The sequence below is a fragment of the Mustela nigripes genome, chromosome 1, assembly GCF_022355385.1.
Source record: "Mustela nigripes isolate SB6536 chromosome 1, MUSNIG.SB6536, whole genome shotgun sequence".
Classification (NCBI taxonomy): Eukaryota; Metazoa; Chordata; class Mammalia; order Carnivora; family Mustelidae; genus Mustela; species Mustela nigripes.
The window spans coordinates 222,059,286-222,081,318 of NC_081557.1; the positions used below are offsets into that span (position 1 = coordinate 222,059,286).

The following is a 22,033-nucleotide window of genomic DNA, read 5'->3' on the forward strand; positions in this document are numbered from 1 at the left end:
TAGTGACCAACAACTTCCTTATAGTGTTCTTGAAACAAATACAAAGGATACAGTGCCTAGCTTTATCCAATTCCTAATTAAATAAATTAGTACTATGCAAAGCAGATAAATCAGCTGAAATTCTTTAAAATACTAAATCTTCAAAATAAGTTGTATCTTTTCACACATTTAAATTCCCGTAAGATGATAAAAATAAACCTATCAGTTTCAGTTCCTAACATCAACACTAAGTTTTCTTTTCTTATTAAGAAAAACCATATTCACTAAGGCTCAGTCTTTAAAAGCCTTCTATTCTGATTGCCACTGTAGCCTTCAAAATGTCTCCACGATATATCCAAATTGATAGATTTGTGGCATATGGAACTTAAAAAACAACAATGGTAACTTGCACATGCAGTATGCTTAATTATTATAAACATGAATCACAGGTAAATAAACATGGAAAACAAGCCAGGAAAAAACACAGTATAGTAATATTGATTTCTACATAGTAAGAGAACTTACTAAATTCATTTGAACTTCTGGATTTTCCAGATTTTCTACAATGGCCAAGGACTACTACTTCTGTAATCTCCTTGAAATTTTTAACTGGTGGTTAGGCTCAAGCATACAAAAATATGGTTAACACCTCATTCATAGCAGGAAATGCAAATTAAAAATTACTGAAATACCATTTTCACCAATCAGATTTGTAAAAATTCAAATTCCATAGTATAATCTTTTGGATCTACCTGTTCATGAAAAACAACCATTAGAAGCAGCCTAGAGTTCTATAACATGGACCCAGTAAACCACAGCTCATCCATTTTTAAAAATATCCTAGATATATTACTAACAAGACACTAGTGCTTACTGCTATGTATCTGGGGGTAGTCTGTAACTGGATATATGTGGAGATCATAGGTAAAGAGACTTTAGTTAGCTCTTCCATTTTTTAAAAACAGGATAATATTCACCCAATTCAAGACAATTACAAAACGAAACAAAGAAACAAAAGATTAACAAAAATAAAACTGCCTCAGTGGTTCAAACCTCTATACTCAAGCAATGGAAAACAAAACTTGTACCTCCAAATTTGTACCACCCAAGAGACAAAGTGGTCAGAAAGCATCATTCTGTCATACTTAACATTAACAAAACAGCACTGCTATTTTCCTCTAGACTCAGGAAAACAGACACTCCCACTGTGTGTTACTAAAAGGTGCTAAACATCAAAGTAGCTATTCTTCGGGATGTTCTACCAGACAATGTAAAGGACTACTAGGATCAAATAAGCAACATTTAGTAAACATGAACATTAATATAGTATATACCATGGTATACAATAATAACTCACCTGTGTTGTTTTACCAGACCCAGTCTCACCAACCAGTACAAAGGACTGATGCCTAACCAGAATATCTGTAAACCTATCTTTGTATTCCCAAACAGGGAGCTGAAGCCGTTTCTTTAGAATATCATAGTAACGAGGAGTATGGGGTAGGTTGGTAAAAGGATTAATGCACTGTGGAAGTGATGTGTGTCCTGCATGTCCGGTGTGTGCTGAATGAGCAGAATGTGTCGAATGTGTTGAATGTGCAGAGTGGGTTGAGTGAGCTGAATGGGAAGCTTTTAAAGGTGGTAATCCAGCACTGATAAGCATAGCATTAGTCGAAGCTCGCAATTCCTTCTCCTTTTCTTTCTCCCTTTCCCGCTCTCTATCTCCTCTATCACGTTCTCGGTCTCGATCTTTAGACCGATCTTCACGATCCCGGTCACGATCTCGATCCTTCCTAAAAATAAAAATTTAGAATTCAGATTCTGAATTTTACGCAAAATGTTCTTGGCAGTGTTATAGTCACAACAGAAATATGCAACAACCAATAAACCAATACAAAACTCAATAACGAAAAAGACCTTATGGACATTGGGGTGGGTAGGGCTATGGTGAGTGCTGTGAAGTGTGTAAGCCTGATGATTCAGACCTGTATCCCTGGGGCAAATAATACATTATATGTTTATAAAAATAATTTTTAGAAAATAATGAAAAAGACCTTATAATCAAGAATTCTCCATGCCTCATCCATAAACATCTTTCCCTCTTTGATGAGACCTCAAGTTCTCTTAAGGAACAGTGTCTTTCCATACCTTTAACCACCAGCTGAGATAACGCCAAGTCTGAGAAATCAGACTTGATGGAGTAAAATCCCTGCCTACTTAGCAGAAGTTAAAGACTGAGGGCAAAGGTGGGGAAAAGGTAGGAATAAATAAAGCAAAAAGGATGCATCACAATTTTCCCCAGATTTTCCTTCAAGTTACATGAAAAGGTATGTTCAAATTCAAAACGGCTTCTGGACACAAAGACAATTCTATTTCCCTAATGGTAATACAAATATGAGTTAATAAAAGACTGTAGGTGAGTTTGCTTTCGAGTTATGCTTCAGAGCACTTTTCCAGTTTTATTTACTAACCGTGTATTTGTCCTACAGAAAAACTAAAATTAAAACATTCTCATTCTTTTGTCTTCATTTGCACAACATCCTTAACAGCAACTGCAAAACTTTGTAAACCTATGTATACTTTTGACATTCGTCAAGTGAAATACAACCATTAAAAACAAGCTTCACTGAACAAAAGTTGTTATTTAAAATGCTAAAATTTTGCAGATGGCCACTGTATTAATTCTAGGTCAACTTTAAGTACTCAATGCTAATATCCACTTCCAGTTACCACACATGATTCCTAATAAAATAATAATTTTTAAATAATCTGTTTATTTATTCTACTAATCCAGTTTACTTCAAATCAAATCCTACAGCAAACTTGCCACAAAGTATCTGGATCCAGACCTGAAATAGTGAGGCAAAACAGAGCTGTAAAGACAAGCCACTTAACACATCATTACTCCTTATTCATAAGTCACAGAAGACGTACAAATTTTCCATGCACCAATTATCAGTAGCCGAGTAGGAAAGACCATTCATTCTCTATGACAGCACATCAGAACAACAGAAAACCCTAGATAAAATACAGCTAAAATTCTAGAGCCGGCAGGAATTAGGTTGGTTCCCCAATTACAGAAATAGTAAGCAGACCAACTCTATTTTATTTTGTCCCTCCTTAAAATATAATTGTATTCCAGAGAAATTTAAAGAAAAGCTTTATTATGTATATAAACACATACACACACCTTTCACATGTATACTTTCATAGAGCCATATATACATACTTTTCATATAAATATAAAATACATATATAAAAAGTGATCCTTTCTCCCATCCCTCTGTTCACCTTCTACAGAATCACAGGACACATAAGCCATGATTGAAGCCTTTTATCCCATTTCACACAAAGAGAAAGGAAGTCAAAGGGGGTAAAAAATAAAAACCCAAAAGATAACATAATAAACACATAAAACCAGGTCTCAGAACTCACAACTTCCTGGGCTACCTTTGAAATATGCCATCAACCATCCTTCGTTTACCTCATTCTGCCGCTGGTCTAAAGTATCATTAATTATTTATATTGCCCCAAATGTGAATGACAAAGTTTCTAACAGGGTACAGAGAAATGTGCCCAGCAAAGTGAGAAACACTGTAGCCATGAATGGTTCAAAGACCATGTATATTAAAGGTCACAGAACATAAAAGAACCCTTAAAGAACATCTGGCCTAAATGCAAAGGATTCATGTTTCTAGTACTCTAGGAGTGGGGTGGGACAGAAGACCATTACATGACCACCAAGAAACAATATGACAAAAATATAAGTTTTATGAACTTCTACACTCCTAGCACCAGGCACTTAACACATGAACCTAACCTTTCCAGAGTTATAAAATACAGGTAAGGGAGAGTGATCGACAAAGTAAATCATACCACAGTGCTTTGTTACAGTATCTATACAGATACATTTTTAAAGGGCCTACTTCACCAGAAACTTCATTACCAAAAATAACGACAGCAAAGGGAGCATAAAATACATCCTAAGGACACAAAGATTTAACTGCTGACTGAGAAATAGGGGCAAAAAGAGTAAAAAAGAAGCACTGAGATCACAGCTGTACAACCACTGGCAAGATGTAAGCCTCAACTTACTATCTGCAAAGAGATAAGTATTACTAAAATAGCCTGAGATTAAAATAAGAAAGCAAGAGGAAGGATGCAGAAACCAAATCCAATCATCTTGCCTATCACTCAAACTATTTACTTTCAATGTGGGAGGATAAAAATCAAAATACAGCTATGGAGGGCTCTCTCAAATCCATTACTTCATAAATAATGAATAGACCACCATGTATACGTTTTCTTTTCCTTTTTTTAAAGTTATTTATTCGAGAGAGATAGAAACAAAACAGTGGAACAAGCACTCTGGCTGAGCATAGAGCCCAACTCCGGACTGGATCCCACAACCCCTGACATCATCACCTGAGCCGAAATCGAGAGTCAGGAGCTTAACCCACTGAACCACCTGGGCAACCTGCCTGTTTTCTTTTTTAAAACAGGCACTTTCATTATACAGGAGTTTTACTCTTAAAAAGACTTACTCATTGAGATATGATGCTTAAAAACTGACTAAAAAACAGTGCTTTATTGATCACACAGCCACAATCCTGGCAGGTAGACACAGTTATGACAAGGTTTTTAAGCACGTTTCTTAACTATCTCAGCTCAATCTTGGCTCAGCATTGAAGCTAACTATATGACCACAGTTATTTCTTTCCTTGTCTATAAAATGTGGCTATTCACAGATCTTGTGCAGTACTTCAAGAATTAAGTCAGGGGGCACCTGGGTGGCTCAGTGGGTTAAAGCCTCTGCCTTTGGCTCAGGTCATGATCTCAGGGTCCTGGGATAGAGCCCCGCATTCGGCTCTCTGTTCAGCAGGGAGCCTGCCTCCTCCTCTCTCTCTGCCTGCCTCTCTGACTACTTGTGATCTCTCTGTCTCTGTCAAGTAAATAAATTAAATCTTTAAAAAAAAAAAAAAAAAGAATTAAGTCAGTACATGTAACGTGCTTCAAGTTGTGCCTGGGACAGTGTAAATGCCTGATAAATATTGCGTATCACTGAAGGGTTTTTTTTTAATTTAATTACAATACCGCATTAAAATTCTACATGGAATAACAGGCACTACAGTACTGCTGATGAAGATGTAAAAGATGGTTTTTTTTTTTCAAGATTTTATTTATTTTTTTGTCAGACAGAGAGCAAAAGAAAAGGAAGCATCAGGCAGAAGGAGAAGTAGGCTCCCCGCTGTGCAAGGAGCCTGATGCAGGACTCCATCCCATCCATGACTCTGGAAGCATGACCTGAGCTGAAGGCAGCTGCTTAACCGACTGAGCCACCCAAGTTCCCAAAATCAGAATATTTTAAATACACACTGCTTTTTCTCGGGCAATTTCACTCCCAGAAATTTTCTGAAGGGTATTTTAAGTGTGCAAATACGTATACATAAGGATATCCTCCATCCCTTTCACTTGTAAAACAATAAAGACTGGGAAACTAAACACCAAAGAGGAGAAAACTGGGTAGATAAGTTACAACACCCCTTTATGAGTGGAATGTGATATAGCAAATGAAAAAGATAATGTACACCTATTCTAATTTGATACATTTCTTAGTAATTAAAAATCAAAGCACAAAACAGCCCATATTGAAACATTTCATCTATATTAAATATTACAGTTTGTATTTGTGAATAAACATGCAAAGACTAAAAACAATGTTCATTGAGTGGTTCAAGATAAGGATGAAGATTTCAGGGAAATTTTTCTTTATTTATTCTTTCTTTATTTATTTAATTCTTTCTTTTCTTTATTTCTTTATGTATGAACATTTCTTGTATTCCCTGGGACAAATTACTTAACCTCACCTGTATCATAGGGCTGTAATGAAAAAGTGGTATATATATATACAGCACCCAGAATAGTTCTGGGAGCACAGTATGTACTCTACATATGCTATATTTGTTTCACTTTTCCACAATTAAGGAAAAAAGCGCTTATTATTAGGAAGTACTCTCCAAAACAAACATAAAAATGGAAAGTGTCCTTACTTTCACAAAGTTTTCCAAAGGTCAGTTGTCTTTTTCTTAGTAATTTTATAAAGCAAAACTTGTGGGATGATGAAAAAGTAGTAATGTCAGTATGTAACAGAAACTTTCAACTTCTCTACCTGACCTCCAAACAAAAATACAGCAAGAATAAGAAAATGCCATATAGTTTGGGACTTGAATCTAAATGGAATCTCCCACCAAATTACTTTCCTTTTCAGTACTGGGGAATGAACCAGCCATGCTCAGCAACAAAGTTCATAGGACTGGCAAGTTTCTCTCCCTCAGATAAAACCACTTGTTAATAACTACAAGGGTTTAAAACAAAAAACAAAAAACACCCCCCCCACTTCAAGACTGCAAGGCAGGTAGGGAGAGGGTGGCTGGGTTATGGACATTCGGGAAGGTATGTGCAGTGTTGAGTGTTGTGAAGTGTGTAAACCTGGTGATTCACAGACCTATACGCGGGGCCTAATAACACATTATATGTTAAAAAAAAAAAAAAAAAAGACTGCATGGCAGTCAACAAAAGTGACTTTCAAAATTATCGAACTAGCGGCAGGGGGAGGGGAGAACCCAAGTACAAATGTAACCCATTGCTAAAGAATTGGTTGTATGAGAAATGATACAGAAATGTTTATACAAATTTCTCTCCAGAATTATCTCAGAACTTGGACTTGACTTCAAAGATGGAACTTTCCTTTACCAACAGGCAGATACGATATAATATCCAAGAGAATCAAAAGGTCACCATCCTATACCTAAAAAGAAATCCTTAATTTACTAAGGCTGTTTTGCAAGAAAAAGGGAGCAATATACACACACACACAGCCAATGATCCCAAACACACAAATATGAATGCGCGCACGCGTGCGCGCGCACACATACACAAATAAATGAATTCACTGCATTCCAGTGTCTTTTGTTCCAATCTGAACTCTTTTGAGACATCAGTTGCATCTTAGCCAGGTGACATGACTATTTATTTTTACTCCCAGAAACCAAGAACCAAGTGTTCCCTACTTTACCAACCCATTTCAAATGTCATTAAAATAGGCTGCACTGACTTAACTACAGCCATATTCTATGCTGTAATGGAAAAAAGCAAGAGGCTAAAAGTGAGAATGAAAAGATCAAGGTTCTACATCGAGCTGTACACTGTGTAAGGTTGCACAAGCCACCTTAACAACTCTGCATCTCCATTTGTCATCCCCTGAGCGGATGATGCTTATACTCTCCAAAGTAACTTTCAGCTCTAAAGGAGTCTTTAACCAAAAACGCTGAAGTTTTGCTGGGGGATGGGGAGGAGAAGATCCTAAAGAGAGAAAACTAATAACCTAAAAAGAAAGAAAACTAATGTCTAACATTGCAAACTAAAAATTTTACATGATTAAAATGTGATATACTTTTGCTTTCCACATTCAGTACATAGAAAAGTATTAAAAAGTACATCCTTCCCCAGGCTTACACTCCAGACACACACAGACACACTCAACATTGATACTGGAAACCAACAGAAATGAAAAACTTTGGGAGAACAAAAATTCATAGAACTTATGTAGATAACGTGACACAGTGATTCCTTACATTCTTTACACACACACAATTAAATTATGGAAAGTATTTGGATATGCACACTTCTGTTTTCTGACCTGAACTACCCAAATAATTTTCTTAACTTCAGGAATGAAAACACACAACGGTCGAGAAGTGATTTTGATGAAATTGCTAGTAAATTGTTAAATTCCTCTGTAACTTTCAGGAAATGCTGCGGGAAAGCAATCTGAAACACCAAGAGTCTAAGTGTTTCAACTCCCTAACAATCTCCCCACGGGCGACATTTTCCTAAAATACTAAAGACATTTTTTGGAGAAGTGTCTGCATGTTTCCAAAGCTACTAATGAAGGAGTGGGGATATAAAACAAAAAACTTCTTAAAGGGGGGGAAAATGCCTTCTAATTCCCATCCCACGACTGCCCAAGAACCACTGTTTCAGCCAAAGCAGGAAATAAAGGAGATGGCGGGAGCGTAGGCAGAGAGCGGAAGTTTGCCTACTATCTACTTTGAAGTGTTTGAATGGACTGAGGCACAAGCTCTCCCGCCAAACTACACATGCAGCGGCTCCAAAGCACCAGCCCTCCAGCCCATCAGTGGTGCTCCACGTTCTCCTTTCTCCCTGCAGGCCCTCTACTCTCCCTTCCCCGAGAACTCTCCCGGCACGCCTCACTCGACTCCCGCCACCCCCATCTCAACCTACACGAGAATCCACGCGCTTTCCTCACTTTCTGCCCCCTGCCTTTCTCCTTGGGGGGCACCCAGCCGCCCCCCAAAGACCTCTCCGCGATCGCTCCGCCGGAGAAGTAGCTGCTGCCCGCGGAAGCGAATACTCCCGCCGCGCCCTCCCCCACAGTCTCCCCGGCTCCAGACCTCACCCGGGAACCCAGACCACGAGGTGCGCGACTCCCTCCCGCCTGCTCCCCACGAAGTGACTCCGGCTCGGCTCCGAGAGGAGGTGCCCTCGTGGCCACGCAGGCCTCTCCACCCTCCCGATTGGGCCGGGCGGCGGCCGCGCCACACATCTCCCCGCGCCCTTGCCCAGCCGAACACCGGGAGTGGCGCCGCTCTCCCCGACCCGCCGCTAGTGAGCCGAGCCCAAGGGAAACAAAGGGTCGAGCTCCAAGGCCCGTGGCTAGGCCGATCCTGGCCCGCTCTCCTCCGGGACCCCAACAAAGCCCGAGCCGCTGCCTCGCGCCCCCGGCCTGGCTTACCCATCGGTCCCCGCACGCTTCTTGCCGGAGGGGTAATCCTCCCCCAAGTCCAACCGGTGCCGCTTGGACATCTTCGGACTTTGCGAGCGGGCGGTTATGAAAGAAGAAGAAAAAAAAAAGAAGCTGGCGGCTGTATCGGTACAGTCGAGGGCAGCTACTTAACTCTGGAGGACCCCCACCCCTCCCCGCTACAACAGCCTACACCGTGCGGCCGGAACCAGGAGCTAAAATGGCGGCGGCGACGAGGGCTGGGCCTGCGCGCGCGCTTCCGCAGCGTGCTGTGCGTGCCGTGCGTGCATGCGTGCATGGTGCGCGCACGCATCGGAGGCGGGAACGCCAGGCCCTTCCTGCCGCGGTCTCGTTGGCCCGCCCCGCTTCGGCTTCTCGGGCCTCTAACCCCTTGCTTGGCCTCTTAGCTTACGGTGTGGCTGTTCAGAGGGGTAATCCCCTATGGCTTTCTTTCCCCTCTGATTTAGGAAATTGAAAGAGAAGAAAGTCTAGTCCCAGTTACGAAAGTCTGTCCATCTCTGTTATCCTGGCTTCAGGGGAACCGGACACCATGAGAGGTTGAGAAACTGAGATCATAACAGCTAGATGATAAGGTGCGGAGTCAGAATGGGAACCCAGTATTTTGTAACTCTCAATCTTGAACTTGCAGCCACTGACCTAGACCCTTTCAGTTATATTAAGGAAACTGAGGTGAGAAAATAGAAGGACTTGCCTTGATGCATTTTGCCCCTTTTTTTGCCCAGCAAGAATAACATACGTTCAACCTGTAGATGTTTTTTACTGGAAGAGAAAATTGGCAGTAAGGGCATAATTCGTTTTTGTTTTTTTGTTTTGTTTTGTTTTCTTTTCTTTTTTCCTCTGTGTGACTGTAATGTGATTCCACAGTATTAACCCTACTTCTGACCTCAGTCTTACAGTAACACTGCAAGGTAGGTGTTATTTCTATAAATGTGGACACTAAGGCTGAGAAAGGTAAGTCACGTTGTCATAATAGCTGTCCCTAAAGCCACAGCAAACTGTTAGGGTTAAGTGACTCTTACAACTCTTGTGGATCTCTGCCCCCAGGGCATATCAGTTTCCCGGCTTAAGGGCTACTATTAAGTACTTTAAAATTTCAAAGAAATGTTGAGGGGAAAGGTTAGAATTGTACCTGCAGAAGTGGCTCACTCAGGGACGCCTGGGTGGCTCAGTTGGTTAATTGTCCTCCTTTGGCTCAGGTCATGATCTCCTGGGATTGAGCCCCACATCTGGTTTCCTGCTCAGTGGGGAGTCTGCTTCTCCCTTTCCCTCTTCCCCCCCCCCCCCCCCCCCGCTCATGCTCTCTCTCACTCTTTCAAATAAAATAAATAAAATCTTTAAGAAAAAAAAATAATAAGTGCCTCACCCTAAGAGGCATCAGCCTGGCATAAAAGTGCAAGGAGACTTGGTAAAGGAGGAACTGAAATTAAAGTGGTGATGCTTCTGCCTTGGGCTTAGGGTATACCTAAAGAAAACAGTACTGTAATCGTGTTGTAATCTGAATGAAGAAAAGCCATACTTACCAAAAGATAGTGGCCTTTCTAGAATCTATAATAAGGAGAACAAAGAGCCAAAATCTGCTAGAATGTTCACAGTGCTGGTGAGGAGGGGCGGAGTACTGTGCCTAGATAATCCACCCTAGATTTTCAGATAGAACTGTCTGTAGACTAGAGAAGAGCTGCCTACCAGGTCCCTACAGCTTTTTGGAAATGCCAAAGAATATTTCCTTTATGCCATCTCTTTGTCCACTAGATAACCATCTGATCTATCATTTATCTATGGCATAAATTTATGCACCTAGAGAGAATGTCTTATGCAGCTAACCAGCACCAGGTGTCCAGCCAGACATGTCTTCCAACCTAAATTAATAAATAATCATGATAATAGCAAACACATATAAAGAATTTACTGGGTACCAGACACTGTTTCTTATATATTTTAACCTACCTGACCCTTACAACAACTTTGAGCTGGGTGTTATGAGTTAGACTCCTTCACAGGTGAAGAAAATGATGTACAAAACAGGGTAAGCACTGTGGTCAAAATGACTGTTTCCCAGATAGTCTTTGTGCATAAGTGCCATGCTGTGCTGCTGATGATGATAAATAAAGATTCTCATTCCACACTGTTCTAGGGTTTGGTTACTGAGGGTAAGTTCCACCAGTCTGGCAAACTTAATGTGAACTGATAACCTGAAGTTTGTCTGCTGTGCAAGGGGAGAACTCCTTTACGGAACTCTCCATGGACAAGTTAGGATTTGGAAGGTTTGCATCCAGCCTGATTACAGAGCCACACTATTAACTGCTACACTTTATCACTATTATCTATCTTAATTACTTCATTTACATAGTTGCTCAATGAGTATTTATTAAAGCTACATGTCAGGCATTAAGTTTAGTTCTGGGGATGCTGGAGAGGACAAAATAGCCATAGTTCCTGCCTTCATAACACTTATCAGAGGAAGAGAGGCGTTGAACAGCTAAATACAAAAAAAGCTATGTCATCTGTTATAGCTCTGATAAGTGTTAAAAGGGCCAGACCCTTTTAGTAAATGGTAAATACAGTCTTATAACTTGGCAAATTCCAGGGGTTTAGAAGTTACCTCTCAGGAACCAGGAACAGTATTATATAACAGTGTCACAGCCTCTTTTTTTTCTTTTTTTTTTTTTTTTGCTCTATGTGATCCTACTGTCCTTCCCTTCCACTGCTGTTGATCCTAAGTGTAATCCTTAGTAAACTTCCTGAACACTCATCTTTGCTTCTGTTTACTGTTCATGGAACCCAACTTAAAAGATTTGGTGCCAGGAATGGTCCAAGAAAGCAGACACTCTGATTGCATTTTGGGGTTAGCCATTGGTCACCGACCACAGTGAATCAGTGGTGATGGGTAGAACATAGCAACCACAAGAAAGCAGGTTAACTTAAAAGTTTCACCTGTGATGTAATGGGAAAGAGCATGTGGTGTATAATGAAAGAACATACTGTCAAAGAACAGGGGAAATGGTATCTGTAAGCACAAAGGATGTCGTGGCTACTACAAATGGAATTGATGCTAGGAAGAGCTAACAATGATTAGAGTGGTAGATCTACAATTCAAAGTGAAGTGTGAAAGCCAGAAGACCTTCTGGGAGCTTATGAAGAAGTTCTCATCTCTTGCAGTGGGAAGACAGAGAAAACGGGGAACTAATCCTGGACTTAAATAAACTCATGATGAGCTCAGAGCTCATACTGGCTCTCACAGTATGAGAGCCATGTGGAAACTTGCAAAGTATTAACTCTCCATTTAGGAAGGGGTGATATGTCAAGGTCAAGGCCCTCATTGGGAAATAGCAGAACTGTGACACACCGGGATAGGGACATTTAGGTTCATATGCCCAAACAATCTGAAATCCCTAAATTCCCTTCAACCTGCTGAGCCCACCCAAATGCTCCACTCCACCCTATTAAAAGCTAGTGCTCCTTGATTATAAATCAATGAGAGGCCTCCTCTCTGTGGGATAATAATGCACTTCTCTCAGGATACACTACACTCCCCCCACTGATTTGTTGGCAATAATTAAAGTGAAGTCACAACATATGATATTCCAGGGGCATCCTAGGGCCAATAATATTGGAAAGTGACCCTACCCCAAAGAAGCTGTAGGACCTAGCTCACAGGTACTCACAGGAGCCAGGAGATTATACATGGCAGCCACTACACTGAAGTGTAATTGCTATGTTAAGAGAGGAGAGAAGATAGAATCATATAAAATGCTCAGGAAAAACCAGAGAAGGCAGACAAAAAAAGAGGTGAAAAAAGAAAGAAAAAAACTATAATGAATAGAAAATAGTTACAAAATCAACCTAGATAAAAAAGAAAAATGACTTACTCAAAAAAAAAAAAAAATTGGGCAAAGGATTTGAATAGACATTTCTCCAAAGAAGATACACAGATGACTTATAAGCACATGTAAAGATGCTCAACATCATTAATCATTAGGAAAATGCGAATTAAAACCACAATGAAGAGCCATTTTTACACCCATTAGGATGACTATTATAATAAAACAAGTATCGGCAAGGTTGTAGAGAAATTGGAACCCTAGTGTATTGCTGTTGGGAATGGGGTAGCCACTATGGGAAACAATATGGTGATTCCTCAAAACATTAAACATAGAATTACCATAGGATCCAGCCATTCCTCTTCTGGGTATGTACCCAAAAGAACTGAAAGCAGGACTTGAATGGACATTTATATACTGATGTTTATAGCAACATTATTCACAATAGCCAAAAGGTGAAAACAACCCAAATGTCCATTAATAGATGAATGGATAGAGAAACTGTGGTGTATACATACAGTGGAATATTACTTAACTTTAGTAAGAAATTATTTAGTAAGAAATGTACACATCTATGTGTACAACATAGATGAAACTTAAAGGCATTATGCTTAGTGAAACAAACCAGACACAAAAGGACATGTATTCTATCATTCTGCTCATATGAGGTACTTACGGTAATCAAATTTGTAAAGATGGGAAGTAGAATGGTGGTTGCCAAGGGCTGAGGAGAGGTAGAAATGGGGATTTCTTGTTTAATGGTACAGGTTTTCTGTTTGAAATAGGGAAAAGTTCTAGAAACAAGTACATGCACATCAATGTGAATATACTTAATACCACTGAATTGCATACTAACAAATGGTTAAAATGGCAACCATTATGTTGTATATATTTTACCACATTATAAAGAAATGAGAGAAATAAGGTCAAAATTGTGGCCTCCCTTCAAGATCTAAAAGATGGATGGGGGGTGCCTGGGTGTCTTAGTCGTTAAGCATTTGCCTTTGGCTCAGGTCATGATTCCAGGATCCTGGGATGGAGCCCTGCATCGGTCTCCCTATTAGGCGAGAAGCCTGCTTCTTCCTCCCCAACTCCCCTGCTTGTGTTCCCTCTCTCACTGTGTCTCTGTCAAATAAATAAAATCTTTAAAACAAACAAATAAATAAATAAAAATATATAAAGTAAATAAAATCAATAAGTACAATATGTAAATAAATATATATAAATAAAATATAAATAAATATAAAAGATGGATGGGTGATAATCTCTGTCATACCTCCATTTAATTTACTGGCCAGGCCTCTGCCAAATCCAGATAAATATTGGAGAACGGCAACTGACTATCACAAACCTAACTAAATAGCATCCCCAATTTTAGCTGCTATGTCAGTTGTGTCATCTTTGCTAGAGCAGATTAGCATGGACTCCAGCTATGGTAAGCAGCAATGATCCAGCAAACTGCCTCTTTCTATTCCCATCCAAAAAAAAAGAAACAATTCACATTCCTTTGGTGCATGCAACTGTGTCCATTTATAGATTTGCCCCAGTGCTATGTTAAAACTCTGCTGCCCCCTGTTATAACATAGTCCAAAGAGACATGAACCAGCTGGACCTCCCACAGAATATAACAGTGGTTTGGGAAATTGATGACATCATACTAGCTAGACCAAATAAACAACAACTAGGAGATTGGAGGCCTTGGTAATTCACATGCATTCTTGAGGGAGACAAACCTTAAACGATTCAGAAGCAGGATGCCTGGGTGGCTCAGTTGGTTAAGAATCTGGCTCAGGTAATGATCTCAAGGTCATGATATCAGGGTCATGAGATTGAGCTCCATGTTAGGCTCCATGCTGGGCGTGGAGCTGCTTAAGATTCTCACTCTCTCACTGCCTCTTCCCCCTAAAAAAGACAGAGAGAGAGAGAGAGAGGGCGCCTTCCACATAAGTAACATTTTAGAGTCTAGTGATCTTCACTGTGTGGGGACATCTCTTCCTTGCCATCACGTGTAAGGAGCACAGTGCCTGCTAGGTAGGTCTCTTCAAGTTCTGGAAGCAATATATCCCCCAAAATACTGCTCCAATTCACATACTAGGTAACAACGCACATACCAGGATGCATTTTTTTCAAGGGAGTGAAAAAGGACTGCCACAGGTCCAGGCTGGAGGGCAAACGGCTGGCCTCTTGGACCATACAGCCTAGCAGATCCTACAATATTAGGGGCATCAGTGATGGAAAAATGATGTGTGGATTTTCTGTAACCCCCGTTGGAGAATCACAGTATAGATCCACAGGTTCTGGATCAAAGCCATATCAACTGCAACACAGAATTACACACCTTTTAAAAGACGGCTTTTGGGGCACCTGGGTGGCTCAGTGGGTTAAGCCGCTGCCTTCGGCTCAGGTCATGATCTCAGAGTCCTGGGATCGAGTCCCGCATCGGGCTCTCTGCTCAGCGGAGCGCCTGCTTCCCTCTCTCTCTGCCTGCCTCTCCATCTACTTGTGATTTCTCTCTGTCAAATAAATAAATAAAATCTTAAAAACAAAAAAACAAACAAAAAAAAAATAAATAAAAGACGGCTTTTGGAATACTACCGGGCACTGATTGAGACAGGTACCTCATTATTGAACATCAAATGACCAAGACACTAAAACAGCCCCTCATGTTCTAGGTTCTGTCGCATTCTCCCCACCGTAAGGTGAGATAGGCCCAGATGGAAGAGGTACCTCTAGGATTTAACATCAATAAAACTAGAGAGCACAAGAGAGCTGTGTAAGCACAGGTAGTAGACATATAGCTCAATCAACCACCACTGTTAGACGCCACCTCTCCCTCAGCTCTGATGCTGTGCTGGGGCCAACTTCTATCAGCTCATGAGAGCTCATTGTTAAATTTTCAGGAATGTTGCCATCCTGTTGACATCACGTAGATAGTTTGAAACTGACAGTAGTAGAAGTATTTATACCATGAAAATGAGTGAATGCTATAAATCACATATTTTTCATGTGGTTTTATCGCCTTTTATCACCTTTTCAGAAAGGTGATATTTTATCACATTTTCAGAAAGCTGGTTGTTAAGTATTTTACCAGTAGACCACTGCTCAACTCACATTTCAATGATCAGTTGATGTAAAAAGGAAAAGTCTGAGATGGATTTCCAAATGGCTCGACAGTGGCTGCACAACTGCCTCATTCAGCATGATCTTGAGAGATTCACCACTTTTCATGGAAAGAGAAGTGGCCTGAAATGCGAACATGCAGAGATTCACGGGCACTGCTGAATAACTTGACCATCTGGCCAGGAGTCTGGAAGCAGAAAGCTTGGAAGATTAGGGGACAATGAGGATTGGGGTAAAGCCATGCAGATGAACATATGAAGTGGGCACAGAGTGATAATCTTTATTTCATAAACAAATGCCCATCAAAGAACATCCATCATAGAAGAGGCACTAACAAGCCACATATCGTCCAGTGATAGACAGGCTTCTGTCATCAGCCACTCCAGGACTTGCTTGATGGGCATATGAATGGAGTTGTCACGGTAGCAGGGATGGAAGCTATATGTGGATGCAACAGCATGGGTCCTACTTAACAAGGCTAGTCTAGCTACTACCATCACTGAATATCCAATTTTTTCACAACAGAAACCAATGCTGAATGCTCAATATGATATATTCCCTCCAAGAGAATGACTGTATTGGATACCATTACCTCTGAAAGTGGTAGCTATTCATTTTGACAAGAATAGACACATATTCTAGGTATGGATTTCCTTTGTCTATCCAAGGTCCTTGAGCCAGTACCGTTATCCAAATACATGGAATGTTTAATCCTCTATTATGAGATTCTATATACCACGGTGTCAGACGAAGGGACCTACTTAACATTAAAGGAAGTGCAGGAACACATATATGACCAGGAGATACACTGTTCATATCACACACTGCAATACCTAGAAGTAACTAACACGATAGAATAACTGGCTCAGAAACAACATCTTATGAAGATGGCATGCCATCCTCCGTAATGCAATGCACATTGTAAATAAAGGACTCTTCTTTTTTGTTTAAGATTTTATTTCTTTATTTGACAGAGATCACAAGTAGGCAGAGAGGCAGGCAGAGAGAGAAAGCAGGTCCCTGCTGAGCAGAAAGCCCGATTGGGGCGCGATCCCAGGACCCTGGGATCATGACCTGAGCTGAAGGCAGAGGCGTTAACCCACTAAGCCATCCAGGCTCCCAATAAATGACTCTTCTATGGTGTTGTTTCCCCAATACGTAGAATACATAGATCTGGGAATCAGAAGGTGGGAGAATGAGATCTCCACCTTCCTTCACTTTTAATTGTCCGTTTTGGGAATTTGTCCTCCCCATTCTTGAAACTCTGGATTCTAAATAGTTAAGAGTCCTAAAAGGAAATACTTCCACCACGGCTGTCAACTGTGCTCTCGAAGTTCCTCATGCCAAGGGACTGGAGGGCGGGAAGAGGAATCACCAAACTGGCAAAGGTAATTGGCATTGATCACCAGGAGGAGAGTAAGGCTGCTGTTACACAAAAAAGAGTTTGTCTTCCTCTCAGATGATCCATTTGAACAGCTCTTGGTACTCTTATTTCTAATTTATATAATAAATATTCAAAAGTAGTAGCTATAGCCTGAGAATGTCATAGTGACCAGGGACTCAGACCCTTAAAATCTGAAGGTCTGGAATTTCTGTTTGTTTAAGGTTTATTTATTTATTTATTTATTTGAGAGAGAGGGAGGGAGAAGCAGACTCCCCACTGAGCAGAGAGTCCAAAACGGGGCTCAATCCCAGGACCCTAAGATCATGACCTGAACCAATGTTCAGTTAAGGCAGATGCTTAACTGACTCCCCTGAAGGTCTGGATCTTATTACCAGGTAAGCCATCAGGAGCACCAAAGATGCTACTTGAGGGTGAGACTAAAATAGATGGCCAGTAGAGGAAGGAGGCGATGAGTGTTCATTGCAGCCCTCAGACGCATTGCAGGTGTCTGCACACCTCCTACCCAGGGTAGCCTATGTCTAATAACAGATTACTATGGGAATATAAGTCTTGTTCCCACCCACTGTGATCTGGACCCAATTGGAAGAGCTATCCTAGCTTTGAAGTCCCCACTGGGATTGACTGTGGCCTTTTAAGGGACCATCACAGCCACACTTTTCTCTCTATCCAATCCTACTTTCTTCTCTTCTTTTCCACTAGTGTTGATCCCTGGAGCACTCCCTCATGAAATTCCTGTGTGCTAATCTCAATATCAGAGTCTGCTTCTCAAGAAGCCTAATTTAAGATATTAGAGTTGGCTTCCTTATTTTCAATATGAACAACCTCCAAACACATTCTAGATGACTTGTCAGAAAGTTTGAAAGTCTCACATATACATTCATTCATTAGTTAGCAAATATTTACTTATCACCAACTATATGTCAAGAACTGTTCTGGATGCTGAGGCTATAGTGATGAAGAAAATAGAGAAGATCCCTGCCCTTGTGGCACTTATATTCCAGTGGAGTGTAAGAAGCAATAAGCAAGAAATTAATAGGATAATTTCAGATATTCATGGGTACTGTGAAGAAAATAATACAGAATAGTATGACAGAGAATAACTAGAAGTGTTAGAAGTGGGAGGGATTCTACTGAGAAGGTAGTTAGGAAAGTCTTCTTTGAGAAGTTGGCTCCTTGGCATGAAGAGCTTAGAGAGTGCAGTTGACAGCCATAGTGGAAGTATGTCATTTTAGGACTCTTAACTATTCAGAATCCAGAGTTTCAAGAATGGGAAGTACAAATTCCCAAAATAGATCATTAGAAGTGAAGGAAGGTGGGGATCTCATTCTCCCAACTTCTGATTCCCAGACCTATGTATTCTACCTATTGGGGAAACAGCACCATATAAAAATCATTTATTTAGAATGTGCATTGCATTATGGAGCCTTTTGAAGGACTGGAAGAGTATTCCAGGCAGAGAAAAGAGTGGGCGTAAGGAAGGAAGGTAGTATGAGTATGGTAACAATAGGAAAAGACCAGCATGGATACAGGTAGTGAACAAGGGGGTGGGGGTGGGCTGAGCTGAGGTTATTAAGGTTGACAGTGGCCAGATTATGTAAGACCCATGAGTCATTGTAAGGAGTTTGGATCTACTCTAATCTCAATGGAAATCTATTAAAGAATTTTACACAAGGGAGCTACAGTTCTGTTTTACTTTTTAATGAGTCACTTTAGCTACCTTTGGAGAATCAACTATGAGGGAAAAGACAAAAATGGGAGCAGGGAGTTTAGTACAGAAGCTACTGAAGTAGGCCCGATGAGAAGTGATGGTGACTCAATCCAGAATGATGACAATAAGCAGGTGAGATAGAAATGGGTTTGGGATCTAGTCCTGAGGCAGAGCCAACAGGACACACTAATGGACTGACTCAAAAGAAGGTTGGGAAAGGAGAAAGAAAGGAGAGGACTATGGGATGTCTGATCAACCAGGTGTATGGTGGAACTATTTATCAAGGTGGGTAGGATTGTGATGGGTGGGTTGGAGGGGATGACTTAAGAGTTTTATTTTGGTCATGCTAAGTTTGAGATGCTTGTCAGACAGACATCCAAGTGGAGATATCAAGCAAACCTACAACTAAAGCTTAGGGATGGGAATGTAAATCTAGGCATCATCAGCATTTTATTTAAAAACATGGAACTAGGGGCACCTGGGTGGCTCAGTGGGTTAGAGTCTCTGTCTTCAGCTCAGGTCATGATCCCAGGGTCCTGGGATTGAGCCCTGCATCAGGCTCTATGCTCAGCCAGGGAGCCTGCTCCACCCCCCCTCCACGCTCTCTCTCTGCCTGCCTCTCTGCCGACTTGTGATCTCTGTCATATTAATAAACAAAATCTTAAAAAAAAAAGTCTGTATCACATTCTGAATCATTTAAAATAAATAAATAAAAATAAGTAATAAATAAAATAAAAACCTGGAACTTGGGGTGCCTGAGTGACTCAGTTGGTTAAGTGCTTTCGGCTCAGATCCTGATTCCAGGGTCCTGGGATGGAGCCTGCTGAGCAGAGAACCTGCTTCTCCTTCTCCCTCTGCCTCTAACCACCCCCCTCAAGCCACCCACTCATGCTCTCTTTCACTCTTTCTCTCTCAAAATAAATAAACAAAATCTTAAAAAAAATAATGATATATAAATAAATAAAACCATGGAATTAGGTGAGATCACTTCATCCATGAGTGAGAACCAGGCCCTGGCATCCTCTTGGTATCCTTTCATCAGCCAGTGAAGGCAACAGAGAGGAACCAACCATCAAAACCAGGTCCCTTAGTAAGAACAGTAAATATATCAAGAAAAAAAAAGTCCAATGTTTCTAGGAAGCCCAGTGTAGTAGGCAGGACTTGTGCTCCATGATCGTCATTACCTGGATATTTCACCTTTATCTACTACATTATGTAGTAAAAGATACCTTGCAGATGAAATTAAGCTCATGGACTTTAAGATAGGGAGACTAACCTGGATTATGCTCACGGTCCCAATGTAATCAGGTAGCCTTTAAAAATGGAAGAGGAAGGCAGAACAGTCAGACTGATGTGATAAAAGAAAAGGAAGGAGACATTCTAAGCATGGAAGGGACCCATTCCTCTGTTGCTGGCTTTGGAGATGGAGGAAGGGGGCAATGAGCAAAGGAATGAATATGACCTCCAGAAACTGAGAACAACACTTAGCTCATAGCCAGCAAAGCAAACAGCTCTACCACCACAGGAAACCAAACTCTGCAAATAATCTGAATAAACAAAGGACCAGATTCTTTCCTAGAGCCTCCAGGAAGGAATGTAGTCCTGCTGACACCTTTATTTTAGCCTGGTGAGTCACCTGTCAAACTTATGTCATACAGAACTATAAGATAGACACTGTTTCTTCAAGCTGCTAAGTGTGTAATAATTTGTTACAGCGACAATAGAAAATGCATGTAGAAGTAAGATGGGGCAGATATCTGACCATTGGGTTGAAAAAGATAGAGGCCATTGATGAACTTTATGTGCTGTTTCAGAAAAATGGTGGTGGGAGAAATCCAGACAAAAGGGTGGAGTGAATTAGAAATAAAAAGATATAAAGGAAGGACACCTGGGTGCCTCATTTCCTTAAGCAACTGCCTTCCACTCAGGTCATGATCCTGGAGTCCTGGGATCGAGTTCCACTTCGGGCTCCCAGCTCCATGGGGAGTCTGCTTCTCCCTCTGACCTTCTCCTCTCTCACGCTCTCTCTCACTATCTCTCTCTCAAATAAATAAATAAAATCTTAAAAAAGAAAAAAAGATATAAAGGAGGAGGAAAAAAGCAGAGACATGACATAAAGGGATAGGTAAATCCATGAGTTCTGAAACAACTCCAGGCCCCAGAGAGCATTCAAGCTGGTTAAACAACAACAACAACAACAACATTGAGGTCCACCAGCAAGAAATTGGGCCACCTCTGGATTGGCAAACGGGTCTACCGCTAACATTGGAGGGATCCGGGGCAAGGATACGAAGGACTGCATCTGGCCTGTGGCATACATACCTGCTCTCCCCTCCCTTTGCAGACACTCCAGTCCAATGGTCATGGCTCTCATCCAGATTCCCAGGAGTAGGGACTCCAAATGGCAACACTCCCTTGGCCCTGTAGGCAACTTGCTATGTGGGTAAATACTGACTCAAGAAGACCCCCATTGGACCCCTGACTGGCCTAGGACTCAGTCATGAGCATGGTCATGAAACCTGGACCATTCAGGGTTTGAGCCCCAGTTCCCTGAGTCTAAGGAAGACCCTGCTCTAGGCCATTCAGGGTTTGAGCCCTGGTTCCCTGAGTCTAAGGGAGACTCTGCTCTAGGCTCTAGTAGTTTGTACTGGTGCCTCCTCCTCTCATGATAACTTTATTAACAGAGCAGTAGGGAGCACAGGGCAGCCCCATCCAGGTACTGAGGCAATTCAGATGAATGGAAGCCTATAAAGAAAACAGACACAGAAAGTGAGGAATCAAAACTGAGACTTGAGAACAGCCACATCGCCCCCAGCTGACTTTACAGCACAATGCCTGAACTTACTTGGTGTATGGAGACAACTTCTCCTTCCCCCACTCAGCTTTACACACTTCTCAGACTTCCTCTTGTGGAAGTACCAGGGAGGAGGATCTCATCACTTCCGCTGACCCAGTGAGAGCCTGACTTCCGCTGGTCCCTGTTTCTCAGTTGGGTGGGATTAATGAGTCACCGTGGGACCCAGGACTTCGGTTCTGGTTCTCTTGGATCTGCGTGCCCGCAAACGGAGTGTCACTCAGTCACTAGAAATTTGTGTGGATCTTTCTTCTATCTTCCATGTCCTTCCTTAACACACTCATGCTTTCCTCCACCTTCTTAA

The 22,033-nt window shown here is 41.3% G+C and overlaps 1 protein-coding gene across 1 annotated transcript in view; it reads right to left on the reverse strand.

Moving 5' to 3' along the window:
• The window catches only part of DHX15 (DEAH-box helicase 15), a 57,553-nt gene extending 48,516 nt beyond the window's left edge, over positions 1–9,037 (reverse strand). The window contains exons 1-2 of the mRNA XM_059381802.1: positions 8,795–9,037; positions 1,337–1,772 (exon numbers count right to left, since the gene is read on the reverse strand). Of these exons, the coding sequence (XP_059237785.1) occupies positions 1,337–1,772; positions 8,795–8,865 (507 nt within the window). The 5' untranslated portion in view covers positions 8,866–9,037. The remainder of the gene's footprint in view (positions 1–1,336; positions 1,773–8,794) is intronic.
• Between the last annotated feature and the right edge of the window lie 12,996 nt (positions 9,038–22,033).